An 18,252-nucleotide genomic window follows, 5' to 3' on the forward strand; every position below is an offset into this window, starting at 1 on the left:
GTCTGAGCGTGTGGACCAGCACTTCAATGTTTACACACAAAAGCTTCTTCCTAATCTCGTTATTGGTTCTAGTTCTCGGATGTTGAAGCTAAATATAAAAATATTTCTTATCTCTACAAATAATTATTAGGGCTTTTGATAAGAAAGTAACAGCTATTTTAGGCATTTCTAATTATTATGTCTTCAAATATCAATAGGTATATTTCAATAGTTTAATTTCCAAATACGATTTACAGACTAGCTTGTAACTATGCTTGTAACTGTCAGAAGTAAATGTTTGACCATTTGCTAAGCGTGAGATCAATGCCAAAAGCATTTGGAGCAATTGACAAATTAATTATTCATAAACTACAATTATAGGTCGCAATGCCTTTACTAATGCACTCTTCAGCTATAAATATATGTTGCTGATATACAGTGCATTCGGAAGGTATTCCGACCCTTTGACTTTTTCCACATTTTGTTATGTTACCGCCTTATTCTAAAATGGATTAAATAAAAAATCCTCATCAATCTATACACAATACCCCATAATGACAAATCGAAAACAGGTTATTAGAATTTTTTTGCAAATGTATTAAAACATAAATAGCTTATTTACATAAGTATTCAGACCCTTTGCTATAAGACTCAAAATTGAGCTCAGGTGCATCCTGTTTTCATTGATCATCCTTGAGATGTTTCAACAACTTGATTGGAGTCCACCTGTGGTAAATTCAATTGATTGGACATGATTTTGAAAGGCACACACCTGTCTATATAAGGTCTCACAGTTGATAGTGCATGTCAGAGCAAAAACCAAGCCATGAGGTCGAAGAAATTGTCTCCAAGACAGGATTGTGTCGAGGCACAGATCTGGGGAAGGGTACTAAAACATTTCTGCAGCATTGAAAGTCCCCATGAACACAATGGCCTCCATCATTCTTTTTTTAGTTTTTACCCCTTTTTCTCTCCAATTTCGTAATATCCAATTGTTACAGTTTTGTCCCATCGCTGCAACTCCTGTACGGACTCGGGAGAGGCGAAGGTTGAGAGGCATGTGTCCTTTGAAACACGACCCTGCCAAGCCGCACTGCTTCTTGACACACTGCTCGCTTAACCCGGAAGCCAGTCGCACCAATGTGTTCGAGGAAACACTGTACAACTGTTGACCATGTCAGCATGCATGCGCCCGGCCGCCACAGGAGTGACGCCTCAAGCACTGCAGTGCCTTAGACCGCTGCGCCACTTGGGAGGCCACCTCCATCATTCTTAAATGGAAAAGGTTTGGAACAATCAAGACTCTTCCTAGAGCTGGCCGCCCGGCCAAACTGAGCAATCGGGGGAGGAGGGCGTTGGTCAGGGAGGTGACCAATAACACTCTGACAGAACTCCAGAGTTCTTCTGTGGAGATGGGGGAACCTTCCAGATGGACAACCATCTATGCAGCACTCCACCAATCAGGCCTTTATGGTAGAGTGGCCAAACAGAAGCCACTCTTCAGTAAAAGGCACATGATTGCCTGCTTGGAGTCTGCCAAAAGGCACCTAAAGGACTCTCAGACCATGAGAAACAAGATTTCTCTTCATGAGAAAAAAGATTCTCTGGTCTGATGAAACCAAAATGGAACTCTTTGGCCTGAATGCCAAGCATCACGTATGGAGGACACCTGGCACCATCCCTACGGGGAAGCATGGTGGTGGCAGCATCATACTGTGGGGATGTTTTTCAGCAACAGGGACTGGGAGACTAGTCAGGATCGAGGGAAAGATGAACAGAGCAAAGTACAGAGAGATCTTTGATGAAAACCTGCTCCAGAGCAGGACATTGAGTCTCTGAATGTCCTTGAGTGGCCCAGCCAGAGCCCGGACCGAACATCTCTGGAGAGGCCTGAAAATAGCTGTGCAGCGACACTCCCCATCCAACCTGATAGAGCTTGAGAGGATCTACAGAGAAGAATATCAGAAACTCGCCAAATATAGGTGTGCCAAGCTTGTAGCGTCATAACCAAGAAGACTCAAGGCTGTAATCGCTGCCATAGGTGCTTCAACAAAGTACTGAGTAAAGGGTCTGAATACTAATGTAAATGTTATTTTTCAGGGGGGTTTTTCTTTATCAATTTGCAAAAATGTCTGAAAACCTGTTTTTGCGTAGCCGTATGTAGATTGACAAGATTTTATTTTAATTTTATACATTTTCTAATAAGGCTGTAACGTAACAAAATGTGGAAAAAGTCAAGGGGTCTCAATACTTTCCGAATACACTGTACACTAGGTGTGCCAAGCTTGTAGCGTCATAACCAAGAAGACTCAAGGCTGTAATCGCTGCCATAGGTGCTTCAACAAAGTACTGAGTAAAGGGTCTGAATACTTATGTAAATGTGATATTTCCAATTTTTTTTGTATACATTTGCAAAAAAAATCTAAAAACCTGTTTTTTCTTTGTCATTATGGGGTATTGTGTGTAGATTGAGGAGGGGGAAACAGTTTAATACATTTTAGAATAAGGCTGTAACGTATCAAAATGTGGATTAAGTCAAGGGGTCTGAGTACTTTCTGAATGCACTGTAGGCTCTACTGTATATATACCCAATGGGGGGACAAATTTAAATCCTTCATCTTTTCAGGGCCTGTGATTGCAGAGCAGACAGATCCTGCAAACTACATCGTTCATTGGGAGATGGAATACCGTTACGAGATGGAGCCCTTGTCTATCCGCTTTCTTCGGACCTTCAAAGAACTTCTGAAATTTGTTCTCTTCAGTTACACAGTGCTGTTAGGTGCTTTGCTCTTAGCAGGCTGGACAACATACTTAATGGTTGCAAAATAAAAAGGGGAACTTTGAGTTGCTTTATTAGGCTATAGAGTGGCTATTATAAAATAATTTGTGTTATGTTGTTGTTAAAATAGCCACACTGTACAGTGAATGTGTCCAACATGACCTGGGACAAATATGTTACCAAATAATAAAGCTATAACGGCATGTTCCCAAATAGTAGCAGAACGTATGTTGTGTGATATTGTGTAGAACATTTGTTTATCTATTATTTTTGTGTTATTTTAGTTTCCCCCGTAGAATGAAGAAAGTCCCCATCACAGTTAATCAATGCACTGGTCCTTTTTAGCTTTGGTCATGATCATGTTGTAAGCTTATTTCTTGGCCATGTTTCTAAGAGGATGGATTTATGTGCAAATTCAAAGTACTCAACATTAAACATTCGAAATAGATGCACAGTGTTGGAATCGTATCTATGGATGGGAGTCATTTGCAAAGTGCTCTCCAAGGGAATCAGATGCAGGGCCACAAATATCCCCGCAGCCTGTCCCAAAGTACTCCAAATTAGGCCTATGTAGTGACCGGGAAATAAGTCTGCACCACAGTAACCTATATACTGTATAAAGCTATTTATGGCCCAGAAAAAGGGCAATTAGGTTATTTGAAAACGTATAGGTCCATTATAATTTTCTACATACTTTAATCTAGTTTTAGAAGCTCAAGAGTGGCCTGGAGTGTTTGTTTATTTTTACTTAAATCTCCCCTGGGCTGGATTGAATGGGCTCGGGCCGTAAGTTGCCCACCCACGAACTACACCATGTTTGCTGGAATTGGGTCTATAAACGTACAATTTTCGAGTTTAGGGAATGGGATTATGAACAATACCAAAGAATGCCATGGTGGGCTTCATGCAGCGCAGCCACAGACCCACATCAGGGTGCTTGAAGTTGGATGAATGTTCTAACAGCACACAGACATGAAACTGAAACAGAAACAATGACGCCTGGGGAAGGAACCAAAGGGAGTGACATATATAGGGAAGGTAATCAGGGAAGTGATCCACATGTGTCCAGGTGAGTCTGACGACGCGCAGATGTGCGTAACGATGGTGACAGGTGTGCGCCATAAAGAGCAGCCTGGTGACCTAGAGGCCGGAGAGGGAGCACACGTGACAACAGCGATTTTAGCATGTAAATCTTGGTGGGGGAAAAAAAAAGTGGGATGCAGGCCAGCAAAGCGACACTAACAATACATTAATTGCACTATACCACTGCTACACCTATCAGCAGAGTCTTGTCTGGCAGCGAAACAACCTGCCCGCTTGACCCTATCCTCTCTTCTCCAGACCATTTCCGGAAACCTTCTCCCCTACCTCACCTCGCTCATCAACTCATCCTTGGCCGCTGGCTACGTCCCTTCCGTCTTCAAGATAGCGAGAGTTGCACCCCTTCTCAAAAAACCTACACTCGATCCCTCCGATGTCAACAACTACAGACCAGTATCCCTTCTTTCTTTTCTCTCCAAAACTCTTGAGCGCGCCGTCCTTGGCCAGCTCTCTTGCTATCTCTCTCAGAATGACCTTCTTGATCCAAATCAGTCAGGTTTCAAGACTGGTCATTCAACTGAGACTGCTCTTCTCTGTGTCACGGAGGCTTTCCGCACTGCTAAAGCTAACTCTCTCTCCTCTGCTCTCATCCTTCTAGACTTATCTGCTGCCTTTGATACTGTGAACCATCAGATCCTCCTCTCCACCCTCTCCCAGTTGGGCATCTCCGGGCGCGGCTCACTCTTGGATTGCGTCCTACCTGACAGGTCGCTCCTACCAGGTGGCGTGGCGAGAATCCGTCTCCGCACCACGTGCTCTCACCACTGGTGTCCCCCAGGGCTCAGTTCTAGACCCTCTCCTATTCTCGCTATACACCAAGTCACTTGGCTCTGTCATATCCTCACATGGTCTCTCCTATCATTGCTACGCAGACGACACACAATTAATCTTCTCCTTTCCCCCTTCTGATAACCAGGTGGCGGATCGCATCTCTGCATGTCTGGCAGACATATCAGTGTGGATGACGGATCACCACCTCAAGCTGAACCTCGGCAAGACGGAGCTGCTCTTCCTCCCGGGGAAGGACTGCCCGTTCCATGATCTCGCCATCACGGTTGACAACTCCATTGTGTCCTCCTCCCAGAGTGCTAAGAGCCTTGGCGTGACCCTGGACAACACCCTGTCGTTCTCCGCTAACATCAAGGCGGTGACCCGATCCTGTAGGCTCATGCTCTACAACATTCGCAGAGTACGACCCTGCCTTACAAGGAAGCGGCGCAGGTCCTAATCCAGGCACTTGTCATCTTCCATCTGGATTACTTCAACTCGCTGCTGGCGGGGCTCCCTGCCTGTGCCATTAAACCCCTACAACTCATCCAGAACGCCGCAGCCCGTCTGGTGTTCAACCTTCCCAAGTTCTCTCACGTCACCCCTCTCCTCCGCACACTCCACTGGCTTCCAGTTGAAGCTCGCATCTGCTACAAGACCATGGTGCTTGCCTACGGAGCTGTGAGGGGAACGGCACCTCCGTACCTTCAGGCTCTGATCAGTCCCTACACCCAAAGAAGGGCACTGCGTTCATCCACCTCTGGCCTGCTCGCCTCCCTACCTCTGCGGAAGCACAGTTCCCGCTCAGCCCAGTCGAAACTGTTCGCTGCTCTGGCACCCCAATGGTGGAACAAGCTCCCTAATGACGCCAGGACAGCGGAGTCAATCACCACCTTCCGGAGACACCTGAAACCCCACCTCTTTAAGGAATACCTGGGATAGGATAAAGTAATCCTTCTAACCCCCCATCCCCCACCCCCCCAAAGAAAAATATATAGATGTACCATTGTAAAGTGGTTGTTCCACTGGATATCATAAGGTGAATGTACCAATTTGTAAGTCACTCTAGATAAGAGCGTCTGCTAAATGACGTAAATGTAAATGTAAATGAAACAGTTCATTCAGCCTCATTTAAAGGAAGCGAAGGTAACCTGCTTAAATTATTACCACCCCATAGCACTCATGTCGGAAGTCATGAAGTGCTTTGAAAGGCTGGTCATGGCTCACATCAACAGCATCCTTCTGGATACCTTAGACCCACTCCAATTCGTATACCGCCCCAACAGATCCACAGATGGCGCAATCTCAATCGCACTCCACACTGCCCTTTCCCACCTGGACAAAAGGAACACCTATGTGAGAATGCTGTTCATTGACTACAGCTCAGTGTTCAACACCATAGTGCCCACGAAGCTCATCACTAAGCTAAGGACCCTGGGTCTAAACACCTCCCTCTGCAACCGGATCCTGGACTTCCTGACGGGCCGCCCCCAGGTGGTAAGGGTAGGCAACAACACATCTGCAACGCTGATCCTCAACACTGGGGCCCATCAGGGGTGTGTACTTAGTCCCCTTCTATACTCTCTGTTCACCCACGACTGCGTGGCCAAACATGTCTCCAACACCCTCATTAAGTTTGCTGACGACACAACAGTGGTAGGCCTGATCACCGACAACGACGAGACAGCCTATAGGGAGAAGGTCAGAGAACTGTCAGTGTGGTGCCAGGACAACAACCTCTTCCTCAATGTGATCAAGACAAAGGAGATGATTGTGGACTACAGGAATAGGTGGGCCGAACAGGCCCCCATTCTCATCGACGGGCTGTAATGGAGCTGGTCGAGAGCTTCAAGTTCCTTGGTGTCCATATCACCAATGACTATCATGGTCCAAACACACCAAGACAGTCGTGAAGAGGGCATGACAAAACCTATTCCCTCTCAGGAGACTGAAAAGATTTGGCATGGGTCCTCAGATCCTCAAAAGTTTTTACAGCTGCACCATCGAGAGCATCCTGACAGGTTGCATCACTGCCTGGTATGGCAACTGCTTGGCCTCCGACCGCAAGGCACTACAGAGGGTAGTGCGTATGGTCCAGTACATCACCAGGGCCAAGCTTCCTACCTCTTTACTAGGCGGTGTCAGAGGAAGGCCATAAAAATTGTCCAAGACTCCAGCCACCCTAGTCATAGACTGTTCACTCTGCTACCGCACGGCACCCGGTAGCGGAGCGCCAGGTCTATGTCCAAGAGGCTCCTAAATAGCTTCTACCCCCAAGCCATAAGACTCCCGAACAGCTAATCAAATGGCTACCCAGACTATGACAGAATTCAGAACATGGGCCGTTCTTACAGTGTTTCTCCCTGTACACCAAGTCAGAACCGTAGGATAAATAAAGGGGGCATATAAGCGGACAATGACAGCTCTTACAATATTCGATTACATTTCTCAAAAAAGTTATAGGCTACATGTGCACCACCAAGTTAGGACAGTAGGCAAAATTAAGAGGTGAAAATATACCAAATTATTAGGGTGAGGCACATGGGCTACAAAGAGCTTACTACACAACATACACTTAGTATTAGCTACAGTATACATATCTCCCTGGCAGTGGCGACCCGTCATTCAGGGCAGGTGAATGGACCAAATTATTAGTGTGAGGCAGATGGGCATTTTATCTATAGCAGCACCCAAGGGGCTTGAATTTTCGAGCTTTACCCTTAGACTTGGCAGTGACGTAGTGTCCCAGTGAGTGACAGAACACTGAGCCAATCACGGCGCAACGCTCTGTATTTTCTGCTGGCTTTCCCCACCACCACAGAAAGCACTGAGCTAGGCTGAAACACCTGCGTTTTGGAGCTGCCTTACTCAAGAAAACAAAAAAGAGACCATGTTTGTATACGGTTTTATTAACTCAATGATATATACTTTATTTTGTTTACATTGTTTGCAAACTGATATGTGACACGTATTAATGCCAAAATAACATGCAAAACAGGCAAGTCCCCCAGTACACCAAGTCAGAACCGTAGGATAAATAAAGGGGGCATATAAGCGGACAATGACAGCTCTTACAATATTCGATTACATTTCTCAAAAAAGTTATAGGCTACATGTGCACCACCAAGTTAGGACAGTAGGCAAAATTAAGAGGTGAAAATATACCAAATTATTAGGGTGAGGCACATGGGCTACAAAGAGCTTACTACACAACATACACTTAGTATTAGCTACAGTATACATATCTCCCTGGCAGTGGCGACCCGTCATTCAGAGCAGGTGAATGGACCAAATTATTAGTGTGAGGCAGATGGGCATTTTATCTATAGCAGCACCCAAGGGGCTTGAATTTTCGAGCTTTACCCTTAGACTTGGCAGTGACGTAGTGTCCCCGTGAGTGACAGAACACTGAGCCAATCACGGCGCAACGCTCTGTATTTTCTGCTGGCTTTCCCCACCAACCCAGAAAGCACTGAGCTAGGCTGAAACACCTGCGTTTTGGAGCTGCCTTACTCAAGAAAACATAAAAGAGACCATGTTTGTATACGGTTTTATTAACTCAATGATATATACTTTATTTTGTTTACATTGTTTGCAAACTGATATGTGACACGTATTAATGCCAAAATAACATGCAAAACAGGCAAGTCCCCCAAAAAAGACAAAAAATATATAAGAGTCCCACCTGCACTGAATGACGGGTCGCCACTGACTCATTAGTCCAAAACAGTTGTATTACTAAAACGAGTTTCTAATGGCCAAATTCAGGCTGGTCAATCCCCATTTCGTTTTGTTTGCTTCCGTTTAAGAAACGTTTTGCAACCGAATCGCCCTAATGAATACACCCAGGTCTTGGACCAGGGGCCTGAGGTCAATTTGAGTGGGCACAATCGAATGGCTTTTTGAACCTCGACGCGGCTCGTTTTCCCGTCTTTACGTGGCAGCATTTGCGAGGAAGTTGCATCCCCCCTTCTACTGCTGGCTCCTCCTCCGTAAGTCAGCGGCTGAGCGTTTTGTTCGCTAATCTATTTTTCACATAGCTAGACAGTAGCGAAAAACAACAGCAATCATGTTTACTCTCTCGGAGTGTATGGTAATTTTAGCTATGTTATCCGCCACAGCGTCAGGTTACTTCGTAAGCATCGACGCTCATGCAGAAGAGTGTTTCTTTGAACGAGTCAACTCTGGTACCAAGATGGGCCTCATGTTTGAGGTGGCCGAAGGAGGTTTCCTAGACATCGATGTGGAGGTAAAGTCTGAGTTGTGAAAGGTGCCCTCTTTCTTAAATGTATTGCGGGGAAAGCCCCCCCCCCCCCCCCCCCCCCAGCTGTTAGCTAGCTTTGGCTAATCATGGGCCTAACTAGCGAAACATTAACTAGGTAGGTAGGTAGCTAGCTAAATTAACGTGCTTCCAAACGTCCCTCAAATTGTGCCATATGGCTAGCGAGCAAGCATTATACGTAGCTACATTCGTTAGCTAAACTCTCTTGGTTGACTGACAGTGCGAGATTATCACCTAAGAAAAAATATCAGGAGCCAAGGGATGACTTCATGTTAGGGCTATTGGTCATATCTGAGTTTGTACTGATGGTGGTGTTGTATATCTGATGCTGTCCAGTCAAAACATGAGTAACTAGCTGCCTAATGTTTCATAGATTGTCAATGACTATGTAGGTACTTTTCATTTGCAGATCACAGGTCCAGATGGGAAGCAGATTTACAAAGGAGACCGAGAATCCAGTGGGAAGTACTCGGTGGCTGCCCATATGGATGGCACATACAAGTTTTGCTTCAGCAATAAGATGTCCACCATGACACCCAAGATTGTCATGTTCACCATTGGCATTGGAGAGGCCCCCAAGGGAGACGGCATGGAGACAGAAGGTAAACTGGGGTGAAGAGGCAGCAATGGGCACCAGGGCTCAACACTGACCTTTTTTTACAAAGAGCAAGTGTACACCTAATAAAAATATTTCAGGTAATAAAGCAAGAATCTTTCATTTTTCTAGGCACACTGGTGCTCCTAAATTAAAATTCCAGATTGCACAGCAAAATATTTAGGCACACATTCAAGTAAAATGGTTGCATTGTAGAGCTCTGGTCACACTGACTGATGTTGGGAATATAATCTCACCCTATATTTGTAGGTTCTCTGGAAAACTCTTTCCTTCATATTCCTTCTTTCTTCATATTCATCCTTTTCTCATTCTGCTCTCCACCCTCCATCAGGTGGAGACACCTGGGACGGTAGGTTAACACTATTGCATGAGGTCAGAGATGGTCGTTCTTCAATGCCCTTGGAGAAAATGGACTCTTCTCTGTAGTGTTGCTTACCCCAAGTACTGAATTACAAAATGAACAGAGTGAATTTAAATAGTACCATTTTCATAGTTAGTCATATTAATTGCCTGGGTTGTGCTGTTTTATTTTGCTTTATGGACACTCACATGCTAACTGGCAATGACTTGAGATGGTGAATGGATTTAGGAATTTATGCCCCCCATAGCTTCTGCCATATGGGCATTCAGGAAACAAATTGGGTCAATTACTTTTGCCCTCAGTTTTTCAAAAGTGTTGGTTGGTCAGTTTCAATAATACATCTTGTATCAAATCAGTACACTTGTGTCCACTCATGGAGCAGTTTGCACAGCACGACCAGCTCAAATGGTGCCTTTAGTTTTATGTTAATCCAAGTTTGCTATGTTACAGGAGATGTTATTTAATGTTAGATGCACTAAAGACAGGCTTGAATGACTTCAATGTATCTGACAATGTATTTGTAAGGTTAATGTAAAGGTTAGTTAACAAATGTTTTGCACAATGGGTATACCCAAGCTTTGGTAGAGAGATGGAGATGTCAGTTTACTGGTTGTTTGATGTACGAACATTTCCTGCACAACTCTTTATTGCTTAAGTCATTACATCACTTTGAACAGCATCTACAATAAACCTAACCTTGATGTGAGTTGTACCTGATTTACTTGGATGTGCCTGTGCTTGTTGGGGTTACTTTAACTTTGCAAAATGTTGTATACTGTACTACTTGTTAATTTTCCATTCTTTTTCACAGCCCACCAGAACAAGCTGGAAGAGATGATTAATGAGCTAGCAGTTGCCATGACAGCAGTAAAACACGAGCAGGAATACATGGAGGTCCGAGAGAGGATACACAGAGCAAGTAAGACCACTTCTGTGCTGCTACTTCAATAACAGCCATGTATAATGTGCTATTTCCATAGAAAATGAATAACATATGGACCTAACCTCTTATCTCAAACTGCATAACATTTCATGCCTTTATGTCAAGAACACCCAATTTTGACAGCTTAGTGAAAACACTTCAGTGGCAGTAGTGGTTTAATGTACTGTCCTGTGTTTTTCTCCCCTCCAGTTAATGACAACACAAACAGCCGAGTGGTGCTTTGGTCCTTCTTTGAAGCTCTTGTGCTGGTAGCCATGACCCTTGGACAGATCTACTACCTGAAGAGATTTTTCGAAGTGCGGAGAGTTGTGTAAAACATTTTTTCCCTCAAATTATTTACTATTCACTTGAGCTATTAGCCACACCATACTTCAAAATTGGAAATCAAACAACATCTGAAAAGACTTTTGTCCAATCTCCTGTTTTTCTGTTTGTGTACTTCAGGCCATGGTACATATGCATGTTTTTCCACTCGCGGAATACTGTTTTCGCATTGACTCCTCAGACTTTAACATCAATAGCGCTGAAGAGGGTATTGTTATTTTTTGATCAAGGAAGGTTTGAGTATTTGCACATTCAAAGCCACCGCCCCAAAACGTTGGATGCCATTAGGATGAGCTTTTCTCATCTTATAGCTGTGGATAGAATTTTTTTTATTTTACTAGGCAAGTCAGTTAAGAACAAATTCTTATTTTCAATGACGGCCTAGGAACAGTGGGTTAACTGCCTTGTTCAAGGGCAGAACGACAGATTTTGTACCTGTTAGCTCGGGGATTCGATCTTGCAACCTTTCGGTTACTAGTCCAACGCTCTAACCACTAGGCTACGCTGAGTAGGTGGTGGAAATATTTTTGCTTTTACATAGTCATATACCATTATCCAGAGCGACAGTGAGTGGATACATTTTTTTATACTGGTCCGTCATGGGAATCAAACCCACAACCCTGCTGTTGTAAGCGCCATGCTCTACCAATTGAGCCACACTGGACACATCATTCCAAGCCCAGTGTTGTATTTGATCTGTTATTCTTTCTAAATTTGTTTTAGTTAGACAAAACTGTTCAGCTTGTATTTTTTTTCTGGGGAGTTCTTGATAAAAAAAAAAAGTATTTGTTTAACACTTCCCGTGCCAATCAGTCACAGTATGCCCATTTAATGGTAAAAATAAAGTAATGGCATATACTTTAGTAATGATTCTACCTTTTGGGGCAAGGGCAGTACAAAAGAAGCCTTGGTATGGGATCTGAGCTGTTGCCAGTTTTAAGTAGTCACTTGAGCATTTCTATTTATCAAATGAGGACAATTTCCTACAGACTTATTCATAGTTTGTATTGGTATTTATGTTCAAGGGATGTTTTATTTTGGGTACAGAGGGTGAATAACTAATCTGAGCCAACACGAGAGAGCTCAGACAAACATTCAAAAGTTAAACTATGGATGACCCAAGTCCTGTTCATAATAATAAAAAGTGTCTCCTTTTTCCTTTTGAGATTGATTACTTCTAATTTGCAATACGTTACACAGTACGCCGCTATAATTGCTGGTTTTTACACACAGTCTGGTATGGGTCAGATGAACCTTTCAAACTCCAGTAAAACAAGTAGGGGGTAAATAGTCACACACACACACACACGTGTTTTTGGTTTGTTTAAGGCAGATTCCCTGGGGGATTGACATTAATGAAATGCATATAGAACGGTGACTTCACTTGTTCAAGATCTGCATCAAGTTCATCCATTTGATGGCGTTTTGTCAGTATTCTAGTGGTGGTTTACAAGTACAGCTTAATAAGTTCATCACTGACTGCTGAAGGAGTGAGGACCCCCAGGTCTGTGAAAAGAAGAGTAATCAGTGATGGCGGTGTGTAGTCAATCATGGGGTGTTCTTCTGCTAGGTCTTCCACTGCCTTCAGTGTGTCTGCTTTATACTGAAATACAGAGAGCAAAGTGAGACCACTAGTTAGGACATCATAACTACAGAAATAATCACTATATAGCCAATTGATCATATTTTGGTGCTATTACCTTAAATCGTTCTGGGACATCTTGCTGATTTAGAGGGTAGAGTCGGACAAATTTGAAGCTTTCTGCCACAACGTAGAAAGGCTTGTTGTGAGCCTTGGAGCACACAGCCAGTTGATAGGTGCCAATCTATCATGTGAATTGCATGCAGAATAAAGGGTAAACCGCTGTGTTGTAAATGGTAACATCAACATGAGACTGTCTGAATGGTGTGTTATCCAATTCATAATATACCTTGTTGATAATGCCACCACTTTCCACCACTCCCTCTGCACCCACAATCACCAGGTCCACCTTTTCCATGATATACCTTTAACAAAAAACATTCAGTACTGTAATAAAATACAGCTTTCACTGACTGCTTTGTTAATTTAGGCTACCTGTACAAATCCAAAAGGTGGGTATAGGTAAAACAGGGTATTTACAGTACCTTCAGAAAGTATTCATACCCCTTGATTTATTCCACATTGTGTTACAGCCTGAATTCAAAATAGATTCTCTCACACACAATGACAGTCAAAACATGTTTTTAGAAATGTCTGCAAATGTATTGAATATGAAACAAATATTTCATATACTGAAAAATATTAATGCAACAATTTCAAAGATTTGACAGTCACAATTCATAAAAGGAAATCAGTCAATTGAAATAAATAAACTAGGCCTTAATCTATGGATTTCACAGATATGCTGGGCAGCGGTGCAGCCATGGATGGGCGTGGGCCCACCCACTGGGGAGCCAGGCCCATCCAATCAGAATGAGTTTTTCCCCCACAAAAGGGCTTTATTACCGACAGAAATACTCCTCAGCACTTTTGTTCAGCGTACATAAGCAATGTTCCCTCACATTGTTTTCAGCACTGAGCAAATTTCAGGTCTGCTGAGCGCAAACTTTAACTTTAAAAATTCAGTGCAACTTCCAGCACGTGTTTACTGTGAACACTGAGGCTGTACCTGCTTTAAGTTACAGTTTTAAGTGGCCATGTAGGCTACTGTGGCTATTTGATCATAATGTAGGCCTACCATCAAAAACAAGGGAGAAAATGCATCCCATAACAATTTAACATGGAAATAGCCGTTCCATCATTCAGTTTACAGTAGCAGCCAATGTGTGGTGTTCAATGTTGGCCTACATTCCATGAGATGCACCTGTTTATCCACTTGTCTTTCAGACAAGGTGACTGAAAAAAGTTGTTTGATGCAAGAAACAATTTTACAAAATAAAATGCATTATTATTCCCCTACCATTAGACAATCAGACAAATTATGCTACCCTCTGCCTATTGCTACTTAGCTTATTCAAGCATGTCTCAAAAACACAAAACTGCCCATTAAAGACAAAAGCTATTTTTTACCTGACTAGCTTTTCAAAGATGACTAGAGATGTACATGTTTTGTGCTCTTGTAGGAAGCAATCACACCCCTATTGCTGACTACAAATGATCCATTACTGGGCTAATAACTCACTAACCAGCAAAGGATATTAACAAAATGTGCACATGTGGATACATCTACGACCATGCTGTAAACAATCCAGTTCAAAGTAAATGGCACAGATCCATATATGGCAATGGTCTTTTTGCATATAGGCCTAGTGCAGCTCTGATTGGTTATGCCGCACCGGTCTGTGTATATAGTACGGGCTGAGTCGTGCATGTCAATGCCGATGCATTCTGCCTACAACAAAATCTCTTGCATAGTTAGATTTGCATACTAAGTCTTGCATAGTTTTGTTTCAGTATGTTGCATTTAAAGTGGCTAATTGTGTCGATTCAATCCAAATTGCCACAGTAAAGTGAAACGTTGAGTGTTAACTAACAGGGGGAAAAGTTAAGTGAAGTTCAATCTCGTGCATCTCTCTGTGGCCTGATATTTCTTCTGCAGGGCTGTCCCAGGGGGGAGCTGCGCAGCAGTCTCGGGGTCTACTGCGTACGCACCTTAGATGGTACATAACTATTCACACCTGAGTCAATACTTTGTAGATTCATCTTTTGCAGCGATTACAGCTTTGTGTCATCTTGGGTATGTCTGTATCAGCTTTGCACATCTGGATTTTGGTATTTTCTCAAGCTCTGTTAAGTTAGATAGGGAGTGGTCCCATTGACAAGTCTTTTCACAGATTGTCAATGGGATTCAAGTCAGGGTTTTGGCTGGGCTACTCAAGGACTTTCACATTCTTGTTCTGAAGCCATTCCAGCAGTGCTTTGGCCGTATGCTTGGGGTCATTGTCCTGTTAGAGGTCGTTTGTACGCTGAAGCAAGTTCTCATCAAGGATTTGCCTGTATTTGGCTCCATTCATTATTCCCTCTGTCCTTACCAGTCTCTGCTGCTGAAAAGCATCCACATAACATGTTGCTGCTGCCGCAATGCTGCACGGTAGTGATGGTGTTAACCAGGCACAGCTTATCACCCATCTTTCTCTAGACATAGCGCTTTGCATTCAGGCCAAAAAGTAATATTTTTGTCTCATCAGACCACAGAATTGTTTGCCTTACGATCTCAGTCTTTCACGTGCCTTTTTGTAAACTCCAGGCATGCCATCATGTGCCTTTTTCTCAGGAGTGGCTTCCGTCTGGCCACTCTCCAATAAAGGCCAGATTGGTAAAGTACTGTAGAGACTGTTGTCCTTCTGGCAGGTTCTCTGATCTCAGCCAAGGAACTCTGTAGTTCTGTAAGAGTGGTCAATGAGTTCTTGGTCACCTCCCTGACCAAGGTCCTTCTTGCCTGGTTTGGTCGGACAGCCAGCTCTGGATAGTTCCATATTTTTTTTCAATTTCCAAATTATGGAGACCACTGCTCTTGGAAACCTTTCAACACTATATACATTTTTATACCCTTCCCCAGATAGAGTTGTGATGAGGCAAATATCTCTGAGATCTATGGACAGTTCCTTGGACTTCATGGTCTAGTTTCTGCTCTGACATGCACTGTCAACTGTGGGACATGATATAGACAGATGTATTTCTCTTTAAAACATGTCCAAATAATTGAATTGGCCACAGGTGTATTCCAATCAAGTTGTAGTGACATTACAAGGATGATCAAAGGCAATTGGATACACCCGAGCTCAATTTGGAGTGTGAATATTAATGTAAATTCGATACCTGTATTTAATTTTCAATAAATTAGCAAACATTTCTAAAAACATGTTTTCACTATCGTTATCAGGTATTGTCTGTAAATGGGTGAGAAACTATTTCAATCTAATTCATTTTGAATTCAGGCTGTAACAGCAAAATGTGGAATAAGTCAAGGGGTATGAACTCTTTCTGAAGGCACTGTATGGTCTTTCGAAGAAACATGGTGTGATTGAGCTGGGCTTTCATTTCATGTATCAACTGAAATGGTTTAGATATTTACCCCACTGCAGCATCAAGAACCACAGTGACCGGAATGTTTAGATTCCGTAATTTGTCAGCCATTTGTCGTCTGGAAAGAGAAAAGAGTACACTTGTGAATAGTCTTCCAAGTTCCTCTTTAGGGCTTGCTTACTTAGTTTTACATTAGACATATGCATATGTTTGTGTTGACCACACACCCTGCAGAGTCTGGTTGTGACTCAGTGACATAGACAGTGAAGCGTTTCTTGTCAGCTGCTGCACTCTCCAGTACCTTAAGAACCACCCGGGAGGAGGAGTGTGTCAGTATTTTCTGTGAATGACAATAGAGAACAGTGTTTGTCAGGCAGAATCACCATGAGTGTCCCAGTGGAGCGGGTTTTGGAATCTTCATTAAAATTTAAAAATTCAGTAGAAATACTTACCGCGCCATCCTTGATAAAGGTATGGCAGAGTTTTGCTACTTTACTCCTGGAAAGGGAGATTTTCTTAAGAAAGAGCTCTCCTCTCTCTACCATCACTTTCTTGCATTGAGAGAGATCCTGTTTGGGGGACAAATAAAACACTTAATATTTCTGAAAATGACATCTTAAATCATGATGGTATGCTGGACAACTCAAGCAACTCTCACGTATTAAATACATGTAATATCACTTTAAAAAGTGGGCTCGGAGCATATAAGAGTAGCCTTGGCGTTACAGTGAGGAGGATAGGTGAGGGCCCCCTCTCTACTCACAGGGTGCTCCAGCGATGTGAGGCTGATGAAGCGGAGGAACAGTTCGCCACCAGACGAGACAGCCACAGAGGAGTCAGCCTCCTCCAGACGCCTGATGGTCTGGGTCAGGTTCTCTCTCAAGCCCAGGATGGTCTCACCTGCTCAGGGACATAAAGCATAAGCTAATCAATACCACAACTTGTCTGTTTGCTAATAATTTATAAATCGAGTGCAAACTCTTCAGCAGTGATGAAAATATTTTGATTTCAGTAATCAGACAAAAAACCTGATTCACTAGATATCAGTATAACAAGTGGAGAGTAGAAAAGTTTTAAAAAAGACAATCTGACTTTGGTCTCTTTTGAGGAACTCCAGGAGAGTGCGGATAGCTGCCACAGCAGAGGGAACCTCAGGGTCCTGTCTCACTTGTGTCCTGAAGTACTCCACCAGCTCTGAAAGGAAATGGCCATGGGCAAGTCAAAGTCAAATGGAAACACATTATACTTGATTACACTCTCACTAAAAACATTATCCTTTATTTAGAGTTGTATGGATAGTGTTGTGCATGTATGGAAACAACCCCCATGAAAGCAACTATAAGATCATGCAGGAATCTATGGCCATAAGGGTCTCTAGCATGTCTACTCATCAAATTCATCAATGAGACTTCAACTCACCATCTTTGTCCATTCTGTCAAACAAGTCGACACCTCAACAAAAGCAGGAAGCAGGCCAGATGACACCTTTGAACAGATTAAGCTTTCTAGGCAGTTAACCTAGTAAATGCCAGAAGGATTATTGTTGACAATTAACGTAGCTACGCTAGCTAACTAACATATAACGTTACCTTGCTCGAGCTGATGAAACAGCACGTTTTTCCTCCTGACGCGGATGACGCTATTTCAAGAGTTGCTTCTTATGTTTTGGACTGAGAACAGAGAGTCCTTGATTTGTGTAAAATAAAATAAGTATATTAGCTAATCCTGTCACTCTTACAGCTACAGATTTTTAGGTAAACGTTTGCTCATTTTTGGCATGGTGTAGCTGATGTCGCAATTTGATGACGTATATCTCAGTTATCGTTGGTCAAATTCGTTTCACATGGTGTTGACATTTTAGACAATTCCATTAGTGATTAAGATAACTCCACTCACCAGGTGCACCTGGCCATGCAACATTGTATTGTTATTTTTTGTGCAGGGCTTTAATTTTGGCATGCTAGAATATAATTTAACTAGCAAGCTGTTTGTGTTATAGGGATGGCTTCAGGTAAATGGAGAGATAAACTTTAATAAAGCATAATCTCAAACAATAATTCAGATTTTTAAACATTGGGAGTGTAACGTTAC

The 18,252-nt window shown here is 42.9% G+C and overlaps 2 protein-coding genes across 3 annotated transcripts; one reads left to right on the plus strand and one right to left on the minus strand.

Moving 5' to 3' along the window:
* The first annotated feature begins 8,604 nt into the window (after nt 1-8,604).
* On the plus strand, nt 8,605-11,227 carry LOC100195679 (transmembrane emp24 domain trafficking protein 2). Its single transcript, NM_001140708.2, has 4 exons — nt 8,605-8,876; nt 9,319-9,511; nt 10,698-10,805; nt 11,019-11,227. Exons 1-4 carry the CDS (start codon nt 8,697-8,699, stop codon nt 11,141-11,143), a joined length of 606 nt encoding a protein of 201 aa, NP_001134180.1. The 5' UTR covers nt 8,605-8,696; the 3' UTR covers nt 11,144-11,227.
* Nucleotides 11,228-12,463: 1,236 nt separating this feature from the next.
* On the minus strand, nt 12,464-17,952 carry LOC106580370 (translation initiation factor eIF2B subunit alpha). Of its 2 annotated transcripts, XM_014161341.3 has the most exons (10): nt 17,751-17,892; nt 17,581-17,646; nt 17,254-17,355; nt 16,925-17,061; nt 16,614-16,730; nt 16,389-16,501; nt 16,211-16,279; nt 13,085-13,160; nt 12,854-12,979; nt 12,464-12,756 (listed from the first exon to the last, which is right to left on the minus strand). In XM_014161341.3, exons 2-10 carry the CDS (start codon nt 17,591-17,593, stop codon nt 12,601-12,603), a joined length of 909 nt encoding a protein of 302 aa, XP_014016816.1. In that variant the 5' UTR covers nt 17,594-17,646; nt 17,751-17,892; the 3' UTR covers nt 12,464-12,600. The 2 variants fall into 2 exon arrangements, with proteins under 2 accessions (XP_014016816.1, XP_082822429.1); XM_082966303.1 differs by having other exon boundaries at nt 17,581-17,952.
* Nucleotides 17,953-18,252: the final 300 nt, after the last annotated feature.

Source organism: Salmo salar, chromosome 20, assembly GCF_965601325.2.
Source record: "Salmo salar chromosome 20, fSalSal1, whole genome shotgun sequence".
NCBI lineage: Eukaryota > Metazoa > Chordata > Actinopteri > Salmoniformes > Salmonidae > Salmo > Salmo salar.